The following is a 16,645-nucleotide window of genomic DNA, read 5'->3' on the forward strand; positions in this document are numbered from 1 at the left end:
ATTTTAGCTATAATAACAAAGCATCTCTACCTCTTAAAAAATATTTACCAAATTAAAGAGCATATTCTAGTTCTGAGGGTTGGGGGGGAGGGGGGAGGGGGGAAGACAGGTGGTGATGATGGTGGAGGGCACTTGAGGGGAAGAGCACTGGGTGTTGTATGGAAAACAATTTGACAATAAAATATTATGGAAAAAAAAACAAAACAAAACAATAAAAACTCATCAAATAGGTAGCCTTAAAAAAAATAAAAATAAAATTGTTTCTAAAGCACAAAAAAAAAAAAAATAAATAAAGAGCATATTCTACATGTTTTGCACAAGACAAAGGCAACGTTTTACTAAAATACTCAATAGCCCCTCCCGTTCTTTTCTCAGGCCCTCCCTGTTAGTTGCACCCCAAAGTGCAAACATTAAATTAACGGTAAGGCTTTTTTTGTCTGGAGACATTAAAGACATGTGCTTCTGTACAATGTAGATTTTCAAAATGGAGGTTTTTCATAACAGCACAAAAGAAAATTTGTAGAAAGACATGAAACAATCATTGGAAGACTTGGTAAAAATCACCCCCGCCCAAAAAAAAGTTGAGCAAACCTGATGGATACTGGTACAAATGTGGGAGATGTAAACATAAAGTGAGCAGGCAAGTCACCATATAGGCCCTAATTTCTATGTTTGAAATGACTGAAGGAATAAACCACATAAGGTCCAGAGTGTTCATAGTTCCTGGAATTTTAGTTCTGTATAACACTAAAAATATACAAGTATTGTGCTGGGTATTTTGGCACCTAATCTTTCTAAATTTCTTATATATTGATAAGATTCTGGCATGGGAATAGATTTAAAGACATAACTCACTACTGCATGATTTCAGGATGGTCAATTGGTACAAGTGGTAAGCACATTTTAAACGCTGAACAGAAAGAATCTTTTGCTAAGTGTCCAAACAGGTTGATCATAACCCAAGCATAGAGGTCGCAATTCCGTCAAACCTGTGGCCTGATAAAACTGCTTTCCAATACTCCTCTGGAAGCTTCATTAGACGTATTCACTAAGCAACATGTTGGCTAGTATGTATGACAAATTAGGTCCTGTTTCAAGTTCCACGTCCAAGGCAATGACATCAGGCACCCCAATTTTATTGAATGCAACTGTTGTTTCTATGACCGTTGGAGTCTTTGAAGCGCAGCCGCATTTTAGGACGATATTGCTCCAAATACAGAAGTTGCTTGCTGTTAAAAACGCCTCGCCGCTTTCGTCTTACGTACTGTACTGCGTCTTCATATTTCATTCCACCTTCAATTAATGCTACGGCCACAAGCCTGGAGCTCTCCCAAGACCTGCAACACAATGGGCAGCAATACAACAACCAGGTTCTTCACGAAACTTAATTTTTACAAGACTTAACCAGTCATCAACAATCTGGTTGGATGGTGGTGCACCATCATCCAAAGGCCAATCGGGAACATGGGTGCCTTCTTTCTCTACAAGAGCAGTGTCGTAAGTTGCTTCACATACTCTTACTATTGTGGTAACTCCATACTTCTTAAGTTCCTCTCCGAATTTGTTTAAGGTCGCATTGGTTGGATTGTGTGTAATGAGAAATCTCATGTTGTTGTATGTGACTTCCACGGGAGCTGGGCGGTTCATTCGAGCCGTGTTAATTTTGTTTAAAAGCACTCAATGAGGTTATGAAAGAATTTTAAAAATTGAATGCAAAAATGATGCAAAGAAACTGAGTCTACTTCGATATACTCCACTTGAAATTCTCAGTGCATCGAGTATGAAGTTGGGAGTAATGGGAAATGAAATGAACCTCCTAACAAGCAGCAGCAATTCTTCAATGCAGGAATACTGAGGCGATAGAAAGGAAGTGCACTGAGGTTTACCCCATCCAGGTCAGGACTCTTGTAAAATGCTCTGTGGATTTCAATTCAACACTTCTGTGTCCAGGTTTACCGCTCTTACAGGGGCTTCTTGGTGGAGTCGTAATGAATTTCTACAGTTCACTTGTCTGCATAGAGGTCGTGCTGTGCCTGGCAGTAATCTCCACTGCCCTTCAGAAACTCCATAAATGTGTGACCAACACCACCACAGAACTGAGGAATATGTTTACTCACTGAAGACTGTGGCCTAACATACAGCCCGTCCCGAGGCGGCAGCGACACAGTGGCTGCAGGGCAGGGGGTAGTGGTGGTCATCGCGGGGCGGCGGCGGCTTTGCAGGCGGCGGCGGGGGCACCAGACTCTCATAAATATACTGTTAAATTTAACTTATTCAATGTATTCAGTTTTGAGGTTTTTTAACATTTAATTTTTGAGAGACAGAGACAGATCATGAGCAGGGGAGGGGCAGAGAGGGAGACACAGAATGGGAAGCAGGCTCCAGGCTCCGAGCTGTCAGCACAGAGCCCGACGCGGGGCTCCAACCCTTAACTGTGAGATCATGACCTGAGCCGGAGTTGGACGCTCAACTGACTGAGCCACCCAGGCGCCCCTCATTTTTGTTGTAAATTAAACGTTTTTAGGCAGAAACACCTTTTAAAATGTTCTCCATTTTGAGGGGCACCTGGGTGGCTCAGCCAGTTGGACATCTGACTCCTGATTTCAGCCCATGCCCTCCGGGTTCATGAGTTGAGCCCTGCATCGCGGGAGCAGGAAAATTAGCACTCCTGGGTCTGGGTCTCCGGTCCACTGGCCGATCCTGCAGACTTGACTTGTCAGCCCCTGGAATCACTGTTCTGTTCCTCCGGAGAAGGACGGGACTTGTCCCTTCCTGGCCCGTGTGTCTACGTGGGCACTGGTTCCTGTTTCCAATGCTCCTTCACTCTGCCGGCGGCAGGGCCCTCTGGTAGAGGCAACGGGGAGCAGCCGACACTTCTGTTGTCACAGGGCCCTCCTGGTTCAGCCCCGCACCAGCCCAGCAGGGGTCTCCTCTGCACACGTCTGAACTCAGGCCTATGGGCACTCTCTTCCAGTGTCCTACCGTTTACGATTCTGCTCCTGCTTCGTGGCTTGCCCTGTGGAGGGGGGATAAATACTGTACCCCAGGAGCCTGGGGGGCTCAGTCGGCTAAGCGTCCGACTTCGGCTCAGGTCATGATCTTGCAGTTCGTGGGTTCAGCCCTGCATTGGGCTCTGTGCTGACAGCTACTCAGAGCGTGGATGGAGCCTGTCTTCAGATTCTGTCTCCCTCTCTCTCTCTCTGCCCCTCCCCTGCTCACCTTGTCTCTCTCTCTCAAAAACAAATAAAAAACATTTTTAAAAATTTTAATAATGTACCCCAAACTGATTTAGATGTTGAGACAGATGACACCACACACATCAAGGTGTTATGGAAAAGTTCACTGCGCACGTAACGTGGCTCTCTGGGAGGAGTAAGCCAGGCACCCAACCCTGTCAGGGCAGGTCAGTCCGTCTTGATTGCAAGGAGGGCAAGTGAACCCGACTGTTGCTGTGGTTAGGGGTGTGGGTTTCCAGGGCAATGGCTTGCGTGAAGTTCACCTCAAGTGTGGAGGGCGTGCCTGGCTTTCCTACCAGCTGGCCCAGGAGTGAGGCAAAACGGGGAGGGGAGGGCTTGCAAGCTCTCTGCTGTCAAATATCAAAACGAGTCAGACTCCACTATAGTTCCGCCAGTCGTGGGGTGGGAGCAGGGTCCAGGTCCCTACCTACCGCTTTCTTTTTGCCTTTTGAGTTACTTAGATACACCTACTAATCACAATCCTAAATTCTTTCTCTTAAAATAACTGGTGTGGTGTTTGGCTCCTGACTGTGACCTGGGTGATGTGTCTCTTTGCTGTTCTCAACAGGGGAATCAGCCCTGACTGAATGCATGTGGTACGTGGGCACACAAACATTTACTCCCCGTTCATGGACCTGATAAAATGGAATGGCTGACTACGCATCCCCATCCACAAGATCCCATTTCTTAAACTTTGACTCTAAAGCTTCTGACCTCACTTGCTACACTTAGGGGGAAAAGGCTGAAGAAAATAGAGCTTATAGTTTCCCATAAACTGCATGTCTTAGACTATGTGTCAATACACGGAGAACATCCTCGCTCTTTTTGTGGTTTCCATCACTGATGGGACCAGAAGCGTTCAACCACTCCTTTCCTAACAGCCATTTGTGTTGCTCCAGAGTTTTGTGGGTGAGGGACCTGAAGCCCTCAAGAGATGAAACGGCTCACTCTCAGTGACGGTTCATAACTGGCAGAGCCAGGATTTCTATCAAGTCATGAGACAACAGAGCCCATGCTTTAAAACATTTTTATTTTTAGGTATTTTAAGCAAACAGTTAAAAAAAAAAAAACCCACACTATCCTGTTAATCTATATCAATTTTTTAAATGAAATAAAACACAAGTGAAACTTGCACATACCCTCCCCGATTCCATCTGCAAACCCCACCCCCGGAAGGCAGAACACGATTTTCACACGATATTCTAACACATGATTTTATACTCATCATATAATCTGAATCCACAGGAATATATTATTGTGCAAAACAGTAACATTGCTCACCATATGCCAACAACGCTTACATGCCAGCCACTAACCAAAACACTGTGCATGCATTTCATCAGCCACCCCCCCAATCACTTGTGAGGATGGCAACTACTCTCCCATTTCATTAAAAAGGTGAAACACAATAATGTGCCCGTAGATACACAGTATATTCGACGTGCCATACATGGGGTGCACTGTACGTAAATTCTGCAGCTTTCTCCGCATTTTCGATCTCTCCATGTTGAAAGAGTAACTAGCTCTTTCACGTTCACTTCCCAAAGGAGCAAGAACCCATTCGTTGGCTTTCCTATTGATGGAGATTTAGGCTTTTCCCATTCTTGCTACCCACCCAGTACTGCAGTGAGCAGTTCCATACAGACGTCCCCCCCACGTGAAGCTCTTCAGGGACCCGTCCAGGAGTGGGGCTGCGGGGGACGCACACGACCATACAGGTCACGCGAGCTGCCAGGCGCAGGCGCGAGGACCCCCTCCGCCCCACCGCAGTGGGCTCCTGTCGTCCCGCACACGTGCCGAGCCCGCGCGGGGCTGGCAGGAACCTGTCGTCTGGAGGAGTGCAGGCGGTGCACGCGGACCGACACCTGCTGCGCGCCCTGCTCCGTCCACGCCTCTGCCGGGCCCACGTCCGCACTGCGGCTGGGAGTGCCCGCGCTGAACAGCCGATTCCGAGACTTTCCCACACCTACTCCTGTCTGGGGGCTCCCGGCCCTCTGGCTCCCCGCAGCCCCGACTCCAGTCCTTCCTAGGCGGCCCGAGACAGCGAGGCAGGGTTCAGAGAAGCCTGCTCGTTCTCTAGGGCGGGACGGGGGAGACCTGAGAACCGGTGGCTGGGCAGCCAGAAACCGCGTCACCGGGAGCTGCATGGCGTGGGCCGGCCGCCGCTGAGCCGCTAACCAGTGTGCCTGCAGGTCCTCCGGTCCACACTGGACTCAGGCCCCCTTCAAAACACTCCAATTCTGACTCAGCTGAACTAAATTCAGTCCCATATTCCTTAACAGAGGTAATTTTGTACAGAATTTTCTCGGCACGACAAACATAAATAAGCACCCAACCCCGGCCTCCAGAGCACCCCGTCTGGCTGCAGTGACAATAACTCTTGGGAACTTGGACAACACGCGGCAGTGGAAGATACCAGCACCAGGAGAGGTGGGACCAGGGGAGAGGCCTTAGGTGGCTGAGGGGTAGGGAGGGCCAGGCCCCGAAGGGTGAGGACCTGGCCAGCATGGATAGGGTCTACACTCGTGGTGAAGGGGACAGCACAAGGCAGGCCAGCCCAAGGGTGTTCGGGGCAGCAATGAAGTTAAATCCAGCACTGATTACACTAAAATGTTTAGCAGTTAGCTCTGAGCAGTGAGACTTTTCTCCTTTTCCTTTTAGCTCGTCTGTATTTACTAATAACTTTAGAAAAATAATGTATTACTCACCTAATTAATATTACTTAAAAACTCAGGTTATTGAACAGACTCCATCAGCCCAATCCCAAGATATTAAAGGCTTACCTCAGCATACAGGGATTTCTGTTGATTTTTACTTCTTTCTACACTTGAAAATCTGGTGTGAATATTTTAAAAAAATAAGTACGTCTCACTTTATAAAAATGGCAGTAGGAACCCCCTACTGGGGCACGGACGCTGTGAGGTGACAGTGGCACAGGAGTGGGAGGGGGTGAAATATGACCAGAAAAGGGGTGTTTCCTTGGTTGCAGCGCCAACTGATTTGAAGCTGAAACGGACTTGGAGCTGCAGCTCGTGAGGGCTCGGCTTCTAGTGACCAGCCCCCAACCCAGAGCCCCGCACACCCAGCCTCCCTTTGCCAATCCTAGGAATCAGGGGGCTTGAGGGCTTGAATTTTCCACACGAGCTCAGGGACTTGTGCAGGATCATTCTGCCAAGAAGTCACACTGAGCCTGAACTCAGCTCCGGTAACTCCAAGGCCCTTCCCAGGACCCTGGGCCGTCAGCACATGGGCCTCTGGTCCCCGCCCAGCCACTCGCAGGGCCCGTTTTCGGCACTACACCAGCGCAGGGACACCCGGCTCCGGGGCGGAGGCAGCTGCTGCTGTAGGAAAGGGCGGCAGGGCCAGAATGACCAACGCTTCCTGAGCAGGGACCAGAATGCAAACCTGGGGGTGCCGGAGTGATCTCCCTCTTCTCCACCCCCTGCCTGTCCCATGTGACGTCACCGCAAAGTGTCAAAGCCTTCATTTTCACCTGCCCACGACAATCCAGAAAGGTGAGATTACTGCTGAGCGTGCTCTTTCCAGGTTGGTTTCTTCTTACTACAAGAACTGGTCCTTTCCACGAGCGCACCCCGACTCACAACAGAACAGAGACTGAGATGGCACTCTACCAAGTGACACACTGTATCCTTATATTCATAATGTGAGCCCTTCAATAATCAGAAGCAATGGCTCCTTCCATAAATTTTAGGGGGGAAAATGGTCCTTTATTCTTGCTCTCTGCTTCAAGTCAGGCTGGCAAGTGAGATGGGGGCGCCCCCCCACCAGGCCACCTTTTCTCCAGAGGGCCTCTGTCACGGGAGCTGGTACCCTTGGGTTGACCCCGATGCCAGCACCGGATCTGACGTGCGAAGAAAGCTACGTGAAGGTGAGAGATCCCTGTAGTGTGCACAGGTTACAGACGCAAGTGGAGAGCTGTGAGTCTTGTAGAAAATTCAGACCCTCTGCGGGGCAGGGAGAGAGTCCCCTTCACGGAAACTGGCGGCAGGGCTAACTGCATGGACGACTCTCAGCTGTGTACCTGCACCGAGTCCCCGGGTCTGTGGCTAACCCTGGTGACTGTTAACTCAGCACTCCCACACGCAAGACTGGCCCAAAGCTCCCTACCTCCGTAGCTCGCTGTGAGGCAGCCCCAGGGGGGACCCCTGATGCTCACACAACTTGGCCCACCACCTGTCTGGGGCCCTTTTCTTCTGCTGGCTCACTCCTCTCTAGCCCAACGGCCTCCCTACTGTGCTCCAAGACAGCAGACAAGATCCAGCCTCCTGTGCTGGTCCGAGTTCCGCCTTTTCGGTTGAAGCCCTCCCTAACGAGCCGACCTACAACAGCAGGCAGCCTCCCAATCCAGCACTGCCTCTCACCCTTCTGAGTCATTCTGGCCACACGCATATCGCCATCCAAAGCACTATGTGTCTCACTGGTCCCGGTCTGTAAAGACCCAAGGCGTAAATTTTTTTGTCTGTTCCGGTCACTGCGGGGTCTCTAGCACATACGACAGTCCCTGGCGTCTTGGAGGCCTTCAGCACATTTCTGCTGAACAGACGGCCGGCTGCTGCCCATGCAGATTGCAGGTGGAGACAGCAATGGGCATTGGAGGAGCCCCATTCTCCAGCTGATCGAGTCCAACCCGTGCCCCTGCAACAACTGTGTGCCCGTGGCGGACATCCAAAGCCAGGTGTGCAGGCCAAAGCTGCAGCCAGAACTCCCAGAAGGCAACTGGGGAGACTAGTCCTTGCTGCTGCTGCTGTGACCTGTAAGATCAAACAGAACACGCACCAGCAGGCACCGTCCGGCCCCTTCCCGCGGCTGCAGCCTGTCACACCACGGACGTTTCATCAAACCACAGAGGGCAATGGTACTGCCTTTAAACTCATACCTAAGTCTGGGGGAGCTCCCGGCCACGGGGCAAAGGCCACTCGTGGGGCCCGCACCTCAGAAGGGCCCCAAAGAACCGGCTGCTGTTCTTCCCCAGCAGGTGGGAGAGGGAATGCCCTGGGGCTTTGACCTCAGGATTCTCTGCCACCACCGTCAAAAACAGAAAGGGCTGGAGCCTTTGTGAAGGTTTTCTCCACACTGCCCACAATCCGGGGTTCTCTGGCAGGGCAGCTAGGAACCCCTCTCCCCCCACCATCAGACCCCAAGCTAATCTCTAACATGGTTTTTCATATGCCGAGCCAAATTTGAAGACCACCTGAAGGTCTTCCCACACTCTCGGCATTTGAAGGGCCTCTCTCGGGTATGGAATCTCTTGTGGCTAATGAGCTGGGAGCTTTTGCTGAAAGTTTTCCCACAGGTGCTACATTTGTGGCACTTTTTCCCAGTGGGGATGCTCTGGCGGCCAGCGTGCCTGAGGCTCTGGTCACGAGCTTCCTCAGAACCTTCAAGCGGCTTCTCCCCACTTGGTTTTAATTCCTGTAAGCTCACCCTCGTGCCCTGGCAGGAAGCTAGCCCCGCCAGGCTGCATTCAGACTGTGCCACTCTGGAGTGTTTTCTTTGATGAATGCGGAGGGTATGTCTTCCGATGAAATCCTTCCCACAACACTGACATTTAAAAGGTCTCTCTTTAGTGTGGATTCTCTGATGATTAACAAGGCGGTATTTCCTATCGTAAGATTTCCCACACATACCACATTTATAGCGCTTCTCTCCACTATGTATTCCCTTATGATCTAAAAGACTTCTTTTACGTGTAAAAGTCTTCCCACATTCTTGGCACTGAAAAGGTTTCTCCTCAGTGGGGATCTGTGGCTGCGGGTCTGCAGTGTTTTCACTTTCATGGCATCTGTACTGTTTTTCCAAAGCGTGACTCCTCTGATGTCGGGAGAGGTTAGAACTCCATCTGAAAGCTTTCCCGCATTCCCTGCACTTATACGGCTTTTCTCTGGTGTGGATTCTCTGATGGATGAGGAGGAAAGAGTGGTTGCGGAAGGCCTTGCCGCACTGGCTGCATTTGCAGGCCTCCTCCGTCCTGCCCGGAGGGACGGGGCGCACTGTGTCCTGACTAGAAGACGGCCCGTCCTCCGGTCTGCTTTGAAAGGCATGCTGCTTCTTATGAGCAATAAAGGCTGACCGGTGGGTGAAGTCTTTTCCGCACTCACTACATCTGTAGGGCTTCTCGCCCGTGTGAATCCTCTGATGATCCACGAGAGACTTCTTCCGGGTGAAAGTTTTCCCACACTGCTGACACAGAAAAGCTTTCTCCCGAGCAGGGGCGCCCTGGCGCTGACCGCAGCTGGAGGTCAGTCTGAAGTCCTTACGCTGGTCTTGATCGTAGAACTTCTCTTCCCGGTGCATTCTCAAATGACGAGTGAAGTTTGACCTCCACCTGAAGGTTTTCCCGCATTTGGTACACTTATAAGGCTTCTCCTGAGTGTGGACCCTTTGATGCTCAACGACATACGATTTACAGTGGAATGATTTCCTACACTGGCTGCAGTCGAAAAGCTCCTCCCCGCTGGCGCCTCCCAAGCCATGATCAAACCCTGAGCCGCAGCTGAGAGCGTCCGCATGGCGACTGGGCTCTGGAGACCGCCGCTTAGCATGGGCTGCCTGGTGTAGACGGTAGGCAGACATGCGTCTGAAAGCCCTGTCACAGAGGCTGCACTTGTGAGGCTTCACCCCCGTGTGAATCTTCTCATGGCGCGCACAGTTGGAGCTCCACCTGAAGGCTTTCCCACACACCCTGCATTTAAATGGCTTCTCTTGAGTGTGAAGTCTCTGGTGACACGCAAGATGAGAGACATGGCTGAAGGCCCTCCCACAGTGACCGCACCTGTACGGGGCCTCCGCCGCCGGCAGATTCCGCCCACACCGGCGACGTGGGCTGAGGCCGAAGTCCTTCCCACGGACGTCCTTTGCGCTCCCTCTCAGTCCAGCATGAAGTCTCTGATGCAGGCTGCACCCGCCGGCTACGCGCCTGAGCCCGTTCCCGTAGTCCCTGTACTCGGAGGGGTACGAGCCCGCTCTGAAGTGTCTGCCGCAGCCACGCTGCAGGGACCGCTTTCTCCTGGGGACTCTCAAATACACAGCAGGTTTCAAATGAAGACTGGCACTTCTTCCTGACTCTTCAGGTCCCTTTCCAGTCCTGTGCCTGGACTTGGTCTCCTCCTTCTTAACCCTTGTTTGTACGGGGCCCCCACACTGCTCCTTTGGCCTGCTCTTCTCAAAAGGTCCTCTGAGCCCCGCTCCCCCAGAAACACTCCTCACGCAACACTCCGAGGGCACAGCAAAGGTTTCTGCTTCTTCCACAGGTTCACGCTTCAAGATGCACTTGTTTGTTTTCATCTGGAGCTCACCTCCTGACACAAAATAAAACAAAGGACAGTGTACTTTTTCCTCATACTTGGAACTGCAGAAAGCACTGAAGGACCAAAAAAAAAAAAAAAAAGCCACAATCTTGGGTGGTGAGGCCTTTGCCTGATGGCCAACACCTTTACCAAAGAAATCAGGGCAGGCAAAACATGGAAGAGAATTCCAGATGACAGGGGAGGGGGAGAAGCACCTGGGCACAGCGGCTAGACATACGCAGAAATCACATCCCGTTGAACAACAGAGTTGGCAAGTGAGTGTTAAACAGAAAGAGGGGAGAGGAATCACGGTCTCAAAGAATCAGAAGGTCCCCCAGAGCCCAGGGGAGGGGATCCACGGAGGACCGGACGCAAGAACTCAAGGCCGAGCTGGTCGCAGGGGCAAAGCAGAGAAGCCGGAGCGGAACCCAGGCTCTTCGTGGCACAGGGGGGGCTCGCACCTCCGGGCCCGCAGGAGCGCAGCAGAGGGCCAGGAGGACCGTCACTGAGTGGGAAAGACTGTGACAGTGAGGCTCTCCAGGGGCACGGACACTGAATGCAAGGGTTTCTGGGGGCAGGGGCAGGGCCAGAAACAAATGTCTACCAGGCCAGTCTGGAGGAAGAAGCCCAGAAGCCCAGCACTCCTTAGCACCACTGTTAAGGATCCTTCTTCTAGCAAACAATGAGGTTCCCTATGACTTACTTGGTATAATAGACTTTAAGAAAGAGAAGAGTTTGGGGTGCCCACGTGGCTCAGTCACTTAGGCATCTGACTTAATTTCAGCTCAGGTTTCACAGTTTGTGAGTTCAAGCCCTGTGTGGGGATTCTCTCTCTCTCTTACTCTCTCTGCCCCTCTACCCCCCAAATAAATAAATAAACTGTAAAAAAAAAAAAAAAAAAAGAAAAAAGAAAAAGAAGAAAGAAAGAGAAGAGTAGATGCAGAGGATCAGGGTCTGGAGGCTCTCTGGAACTCACCTGCAGGCGCAACACCTGATTTCGCCTTCGGCCAAGCTCCCTGGCCATTCAGGCCCCATGGCTCCCTTGCCTCCAACCAGGAAATCAGAACGGGTTTGGTGAATGGCCCCACTGCAGAGAGAAGGGGATGGGATCAGATGGAAGGGTGGATAAATCACACAGAACTACTCTCCAGGACCCGCCTGGGCCTCAGGCCCTCACAAGAATGAGGGGCAGGCCAGGGAGGCTGGTGGAAGAAGCTAGGGCAGGAGGCCCCGGCAGCCATTTCCAACAGCTCTGAGCGGAGATTAAAGAGGCTGAAAGGAGTCACAGCCAGAAGGACTACTAGGCTTCTCCAGCGGTGGCAGCCACGTGATGACTCAGTCAGTTAAATCAACCAACATTCTTTTGGATGTCTAACTAGGAACTTGATATATATGACTTTTAATCTTAACAATAACACAGCATGACAATCATCATTATCACCATGCTTCAAGAGAGAAGACTAAGGTGACAGAGAGCCAGGATCTAAGTCCAGGTCAGGCCCCTGTCTAGGCACCATAATAAAAACTAAGAAGGCAGAAGTGAAAGTGGGTAGAAGTATGGGGAAATTAATGTCTTACCCAGAGAAACCATGTTCCCATAATTCTCCAGCATCACATCCCTATACAAGTTCCTCTGAGCAGGGTCCAGCCATCCCCACTCATCCTGGGAGAAAATCACTTCCACGTCCTTGAAAGTCACAGCCTCCTGAAAAACACAGGCCTATGTCCAAGAGCTGGTCTACAGCTCCTGGCTTTTATAGGGGGTAGGCTCAGAGTGAGCAGAAGATGGATCTGGAAAGGCTGAAAGAGAAAAGCATCACCCAGCAGAAGAGCTCTGGGCTCAAGGGGGATAATCTGGTCTCGAGGCCATGGGTCCCTGGATGTGAGGTCACTGGACACAGAGACTCAAAATGAGGGGGAGCCTCAGCAACTCCATTAGGCTGCAATGCTGGGGTCTCAGGAAGACCAAAGGTCCTGTGGCTCACCTGAGGCTGGGCTGTCAACAGGTCTCCTGGGCACCCCTCTCTTTGGCAAAGAGCAGGAGCCTGGGCAACAGGAGGCTCTGAAGGAGAAGAAAGAGCCATGAGAGAAGGTAACCCAGTGCTTGGCACCCCACTGAGGAGGCCTCCTCTTCCCCCACACAGAGGACTCCTGGGCCCATGAGGAGGTATGGACTATTGTTAAATATCCATTTCACATTCCCCCAATTCGCTGAGGGCTGGGGGTGAGGAGTAGGGGAGGGTGCAATGGGAGGAGGAGCTAGGTGGACATGGGTCACGGAAGGTGAAACATAACAAGGCTAAGGACCAAGATAGAAAGGGATTCTCATGAGAGGGCAGGTGGGGAAATGACAACACTGATGTGGGACGTGTGGCATACGGCTGGGGTCTCAGAGCCAGATGGTGAGTACCGGGTTGCCCAGCCAGGAAGTCACACACTCCTATTTCATAGGGAGGCTCCAGGTGGTCCCCAAGAGTAGAGCTGCTCCTGACAGGTGAAGCAGGGGGCCATATCTGTGAGGCTCGCAGGGTTCCTGTACCCATCCAACGCACATCTGGGCTCTGGGCAAGGGCTGGGTCCTGGCAAGAAGAAAATGTTGTGAGAGAATCCCCATGGGAATCAGAAAGTAAACTCAGGGGCGCCTGGGTGGCTCAGTCGGTTAAGCCTCTGACTTCGGCTCAGGTCAGATCTCACGTTCGTGGGTTCGAGCCCCGCATCAGGCTCTGTGCTGACAGCTAGCTCAGAGCCTGGAGCCTGCTTCTGGTTCTGTGTCTCCTTCTCTCTCTGCCCCTCCCCCTCTCATGCTCGGTCTCTCTCTGTATCAAAAATAAATAAAACATTAAAAAATTAAAAAGAAAAAAAAAAAGAAAGTAAACTCAGAGAAGAGGCCACATGGCCACCCTTTAAGGGGAGGGACCCAGGGAAGGGCAGGTCGGGCCCTTTACTATCTATAAGCAGAGGGGAAAGGAGGAGGAGAAAGCCCGGGGGACCTCCTCACCCCTCAGGCTCCCTGGCCTCAGGTGTGGCCCGTGAGGGAGACAGGTGGAGCCAGATTCCAGCCACAACACAGGGAAGCACCCAGGGAGGCAATGCTGTTGGGCCTCAGGGGCTGCAGGGACGTTGCCCCACTGGCCCTCAACTCCCACCCCTGGTCTGGAACTTAGAAATGAGAAAGAAGAAATTTATCCCCGAGTTAACCTGGTAACGGTTCACAAGAGAGAGGCAGACAGATAACGTGTACCACGGCACTAGGGGCTGTTCTAGGCGGCGCTAAGCCACGTGACTTCAAAGGACAGCCCCCACACAGTACTCTGACTGAGACAGCTCGCAACTGCCAGAGAGGCAACTCTACTTGTAACGGTCGGCCAGGGAATCATAAAAGAAAAAGTCTCAGATCCAAAAACTGGCAGTGCCCATCCAAGCAGAGCCCTGGAAAGAGGCAGCTTGCCCCGGGACCTCAATAGGTCTGCTGTCTGAGGCAAGCCCTCAGGTGTAGGCCTCCCCCACTCATATGTTGGAATGAGTGGGGGAAGTTTCCAGCTAATGAACTGTTTTTCCTGGTTCTGTGGCCAAGGCACTGACTACACTGATACGGAGGAATCTTTGCCTGAGGCCATTAAACATCTGACTGCGAGCTACAGACTAAAGCTGAGGAACCTGGTCCTCCCAAACCCTAACGAGAAGAGAAAAAGGAACAACGCAAAGATGGAAGCACACAGTCCAGTGAGCTTCAGGACAGACAGCAGCAGGTCCTAGGTGTTCAATGCTTATGAACCACGCGGTGATTCTGTAATTTTGTGTGCATCTTGAGCTTTTTTGTTCATTTTTCAGAATTCAGAAGGTGTTCTCTCAGCCTGTCTTATTTTCTAATTTCTAACTACTTTCAACAAGGTAGACCCTGTCTGCACATTTGGCAATGTTTTCCTGGATTTCTGAACCTTACCTCTAGTTCTGAGTTAAATATAACAAAGCTACTACTAGGTACCTACTATGAACCTTATTTGCCTTAATACATTAGTTTTCAGTCCTTTTGAACATCTTGGTGTTTTGGCAAAAATAATAAATGCACTTTTAGATTTTTAAAAATAGTAACCAATGTTATGCAGAGAGATTTCTTTTTTAATAGACAATTGTATTGATTTCTTATCATTTACTGTTGGTAGATGTTCAGTGTGATGTGTTGCTCAACTGACTTAATTTTCATGTTATATCTGGGGGAGGGTATGACAAATGTGTTTCAAAGATTAGAGGCGGGGCGCCGAGGGGCTCACTTAAGCGTCCGGCTCTTGATTTCCAACTAAGTCAAGATCTCACGGTTTGTGGGACTGAGCTCCATGTCAGGCTCTGCGCTGTCAGCTTGGGATTCTCTCTTTCCCTCTCTCTATCCCTCCCCCACCTCTCAAAATAAATGAATAAGCATTTAAAATAATCTTAAAGGTAACTTTCATTTACGCATGCATCATATATGTAGACTTACACATATTTTTATTGAAAAACAATTTTAAAGAAACCTATAAAAACGATGAATGCTCTTAAACAAATAAACAAACCCGTCCAAACTCCCAGAAGCGCTGAGAAGCGTGCCCGTGGGGGCGCTAGGGGCGGAGCTCGCGCTGGCGGCCGGCTGCTCTGCTGCCAGCCCGGCGCAGTCAGCTGTTTCCCAGCTCTAAGGCCGGAACTGGGGACAAGGGAGGCACTCAAATACACACTGAACAAATTCTCCTCGTTACACCAGTTTTGTACATCTTTTCCAATAAAGTGAGGCTCTGAAAGAATGTGAGCGAGAACAATGAGGCTGTGGAATAAGTCCTCCAATTTCCTGGCCCTGGGCTGACCCTCAGTCCTCTTCTTACCCTTGACCCCTGCAGAAAATAAGTCCTCAAAAGCTTACTAAGGGAGAAGGAACGTGTTGTGAGCACTTATAGGTCTTAACGTGCACGCAGAAGCCAACAAGCAAGAGACATCACTGCCACTTAACAGGTCAGTGTCCAGCCAAATTGGAGACGTGAAGATGGGCCTCGCATAATGTAAGTTACTGTGTCCAAAACCTCATTGTTATCTACGGGTACTCGCTGACCCTCTTCCTGGAGCTGACTGTCCTCTGGAAAGGCTGTAAGGTCCTTGGATCAGGGCCCACTTCCCTGCTGCTCAGGCGCCATGGGAATGAGCAGGGGAGACATTCCCTGCATTCCTCAGGGCTGAGCCTTCAGAGGCCCAGCCCCGTCACTCTCCACAAGCCGGCTCCCTGACACGCTGAGCCCACTGGGTGCTACACACTTGCTCACACTCACCCTCCATGGTGTCCCATCGATGTCCCTCTGCAGCTCCTCCACCAAGGCCACAGCCTCCCCGCCACTCTCGGGGTGATGCAGCTGCACCCAAGTCCGGATCTCCCCGGGCAGGATGCTCAGGAACTGCTCCAGGACCAGCAGCTCCAGGATCTGGGCCTTGGAGAGAACGTCAGGCCTTAGCCACCAGCGGCAGAGCTCCCGGAGCCGGCTCAAAGTCTCCAGGGGCCCAGAAGATTCATGGTAGCGAAGCTGCCTGAAGAGCTGCCGGAACAGCTCCTGGCCGGTACGGTTGAGTGTCTGGGGCCTGGCAGCCTGCGCGGAAGTGTAGCCTTCATCCTCTTCTTCCTTCTTGACCATGTGAAGACGCCCTTGTTCCCTTGAAGCTGGGGGCTTCATCCTGGCTGGGTGGACAGCATACCACCTGCCTGGAGGCATCGCTCCGTTCAGGCTCTGCCAGCAGAGTGCAAACCAAGCTTACGTTAGCCGTGTAGCTGCTGGGGTCTCAGGAGTCGTCTTTCGGCGCAGCGGTGGGCAATGCCATTGGCTGGGACATCAGACGTCACTGGCAAGACACTAAAATACCCAACATTTCCGTTGAGGAGGATGTGAGGGTGACAGTGCAGCCAGATCCTCGCAGCCGCATCATCTCTGGGCACATGACCATGTGCAGAGTCCTGCCTGCCCACATCGGGCAGACCAGGGCTAGACTGTCACATTTCGGGGTAAACTAAAAAATTTCCCAGAATACAGGAAAGCATGTACAGGGCTTATATGCCAAGAATTACAAACGGCAGATGGAAGAGGCCCAAAA

General features: G+C 51.3%; 1 protein-coding gene and 1 pseudogene across 1 annotated transcript; both read right to left on the reverse strand.

Annotated features, from left to right (window-relative positions):
- Nucleotides 1-245: 245 nt before the first annotated feature.
- On the reverse strand, nt 246-2,275 carry LOC115292925 (annotated as a pseudogene).
- A 6,116-nt stretch (nt 2,276-8,391) lies between these two features.
- ZNF445 (zinc finger protein 445) lies at nt 8,392-16,402 on the reverse strand. The gene is made up of 6 exons (XM_029940504.1): nt 15,835-16,402; nt 12,954-13,122; nt 12,529-12,605; nt 12,122-12,248; nt 11,520-11,630; nt 8,392-10,555 (listed from the first exon to the last, which is right to left on the reverse strand). Exons 1-6 carry the CDS (start codon nt 16,267-16,269, stop codon nt 8,400-8,402), a joined length of 3,075 nt encoding a protein of 1,024 aa, XP_029796364.1. The 5' UTR covers nt 16,270-16,402; the 3' UTR covers nt 8,392-8,399.
- Nucleotides 16,403-16,645: the final 243 nt, after the last annotated feature.

The sequence above is a fragment of the Suricata suricatta genome, chromosome 5 (assembly GCF_006229205.1).
Source record: "Suricata suricatta isolate VVHF042 chromosome 5, meerkat_22Aug2017_6uvM2_HiC, whole genome shotgun sequence".
Taxonomy (NCBI): domain Eukaryota; kingdom Metazoa; phylum Chordata; class Mammalia; order Carnivora; family Herpestidae; genus Suricata; species Suricata suricatta.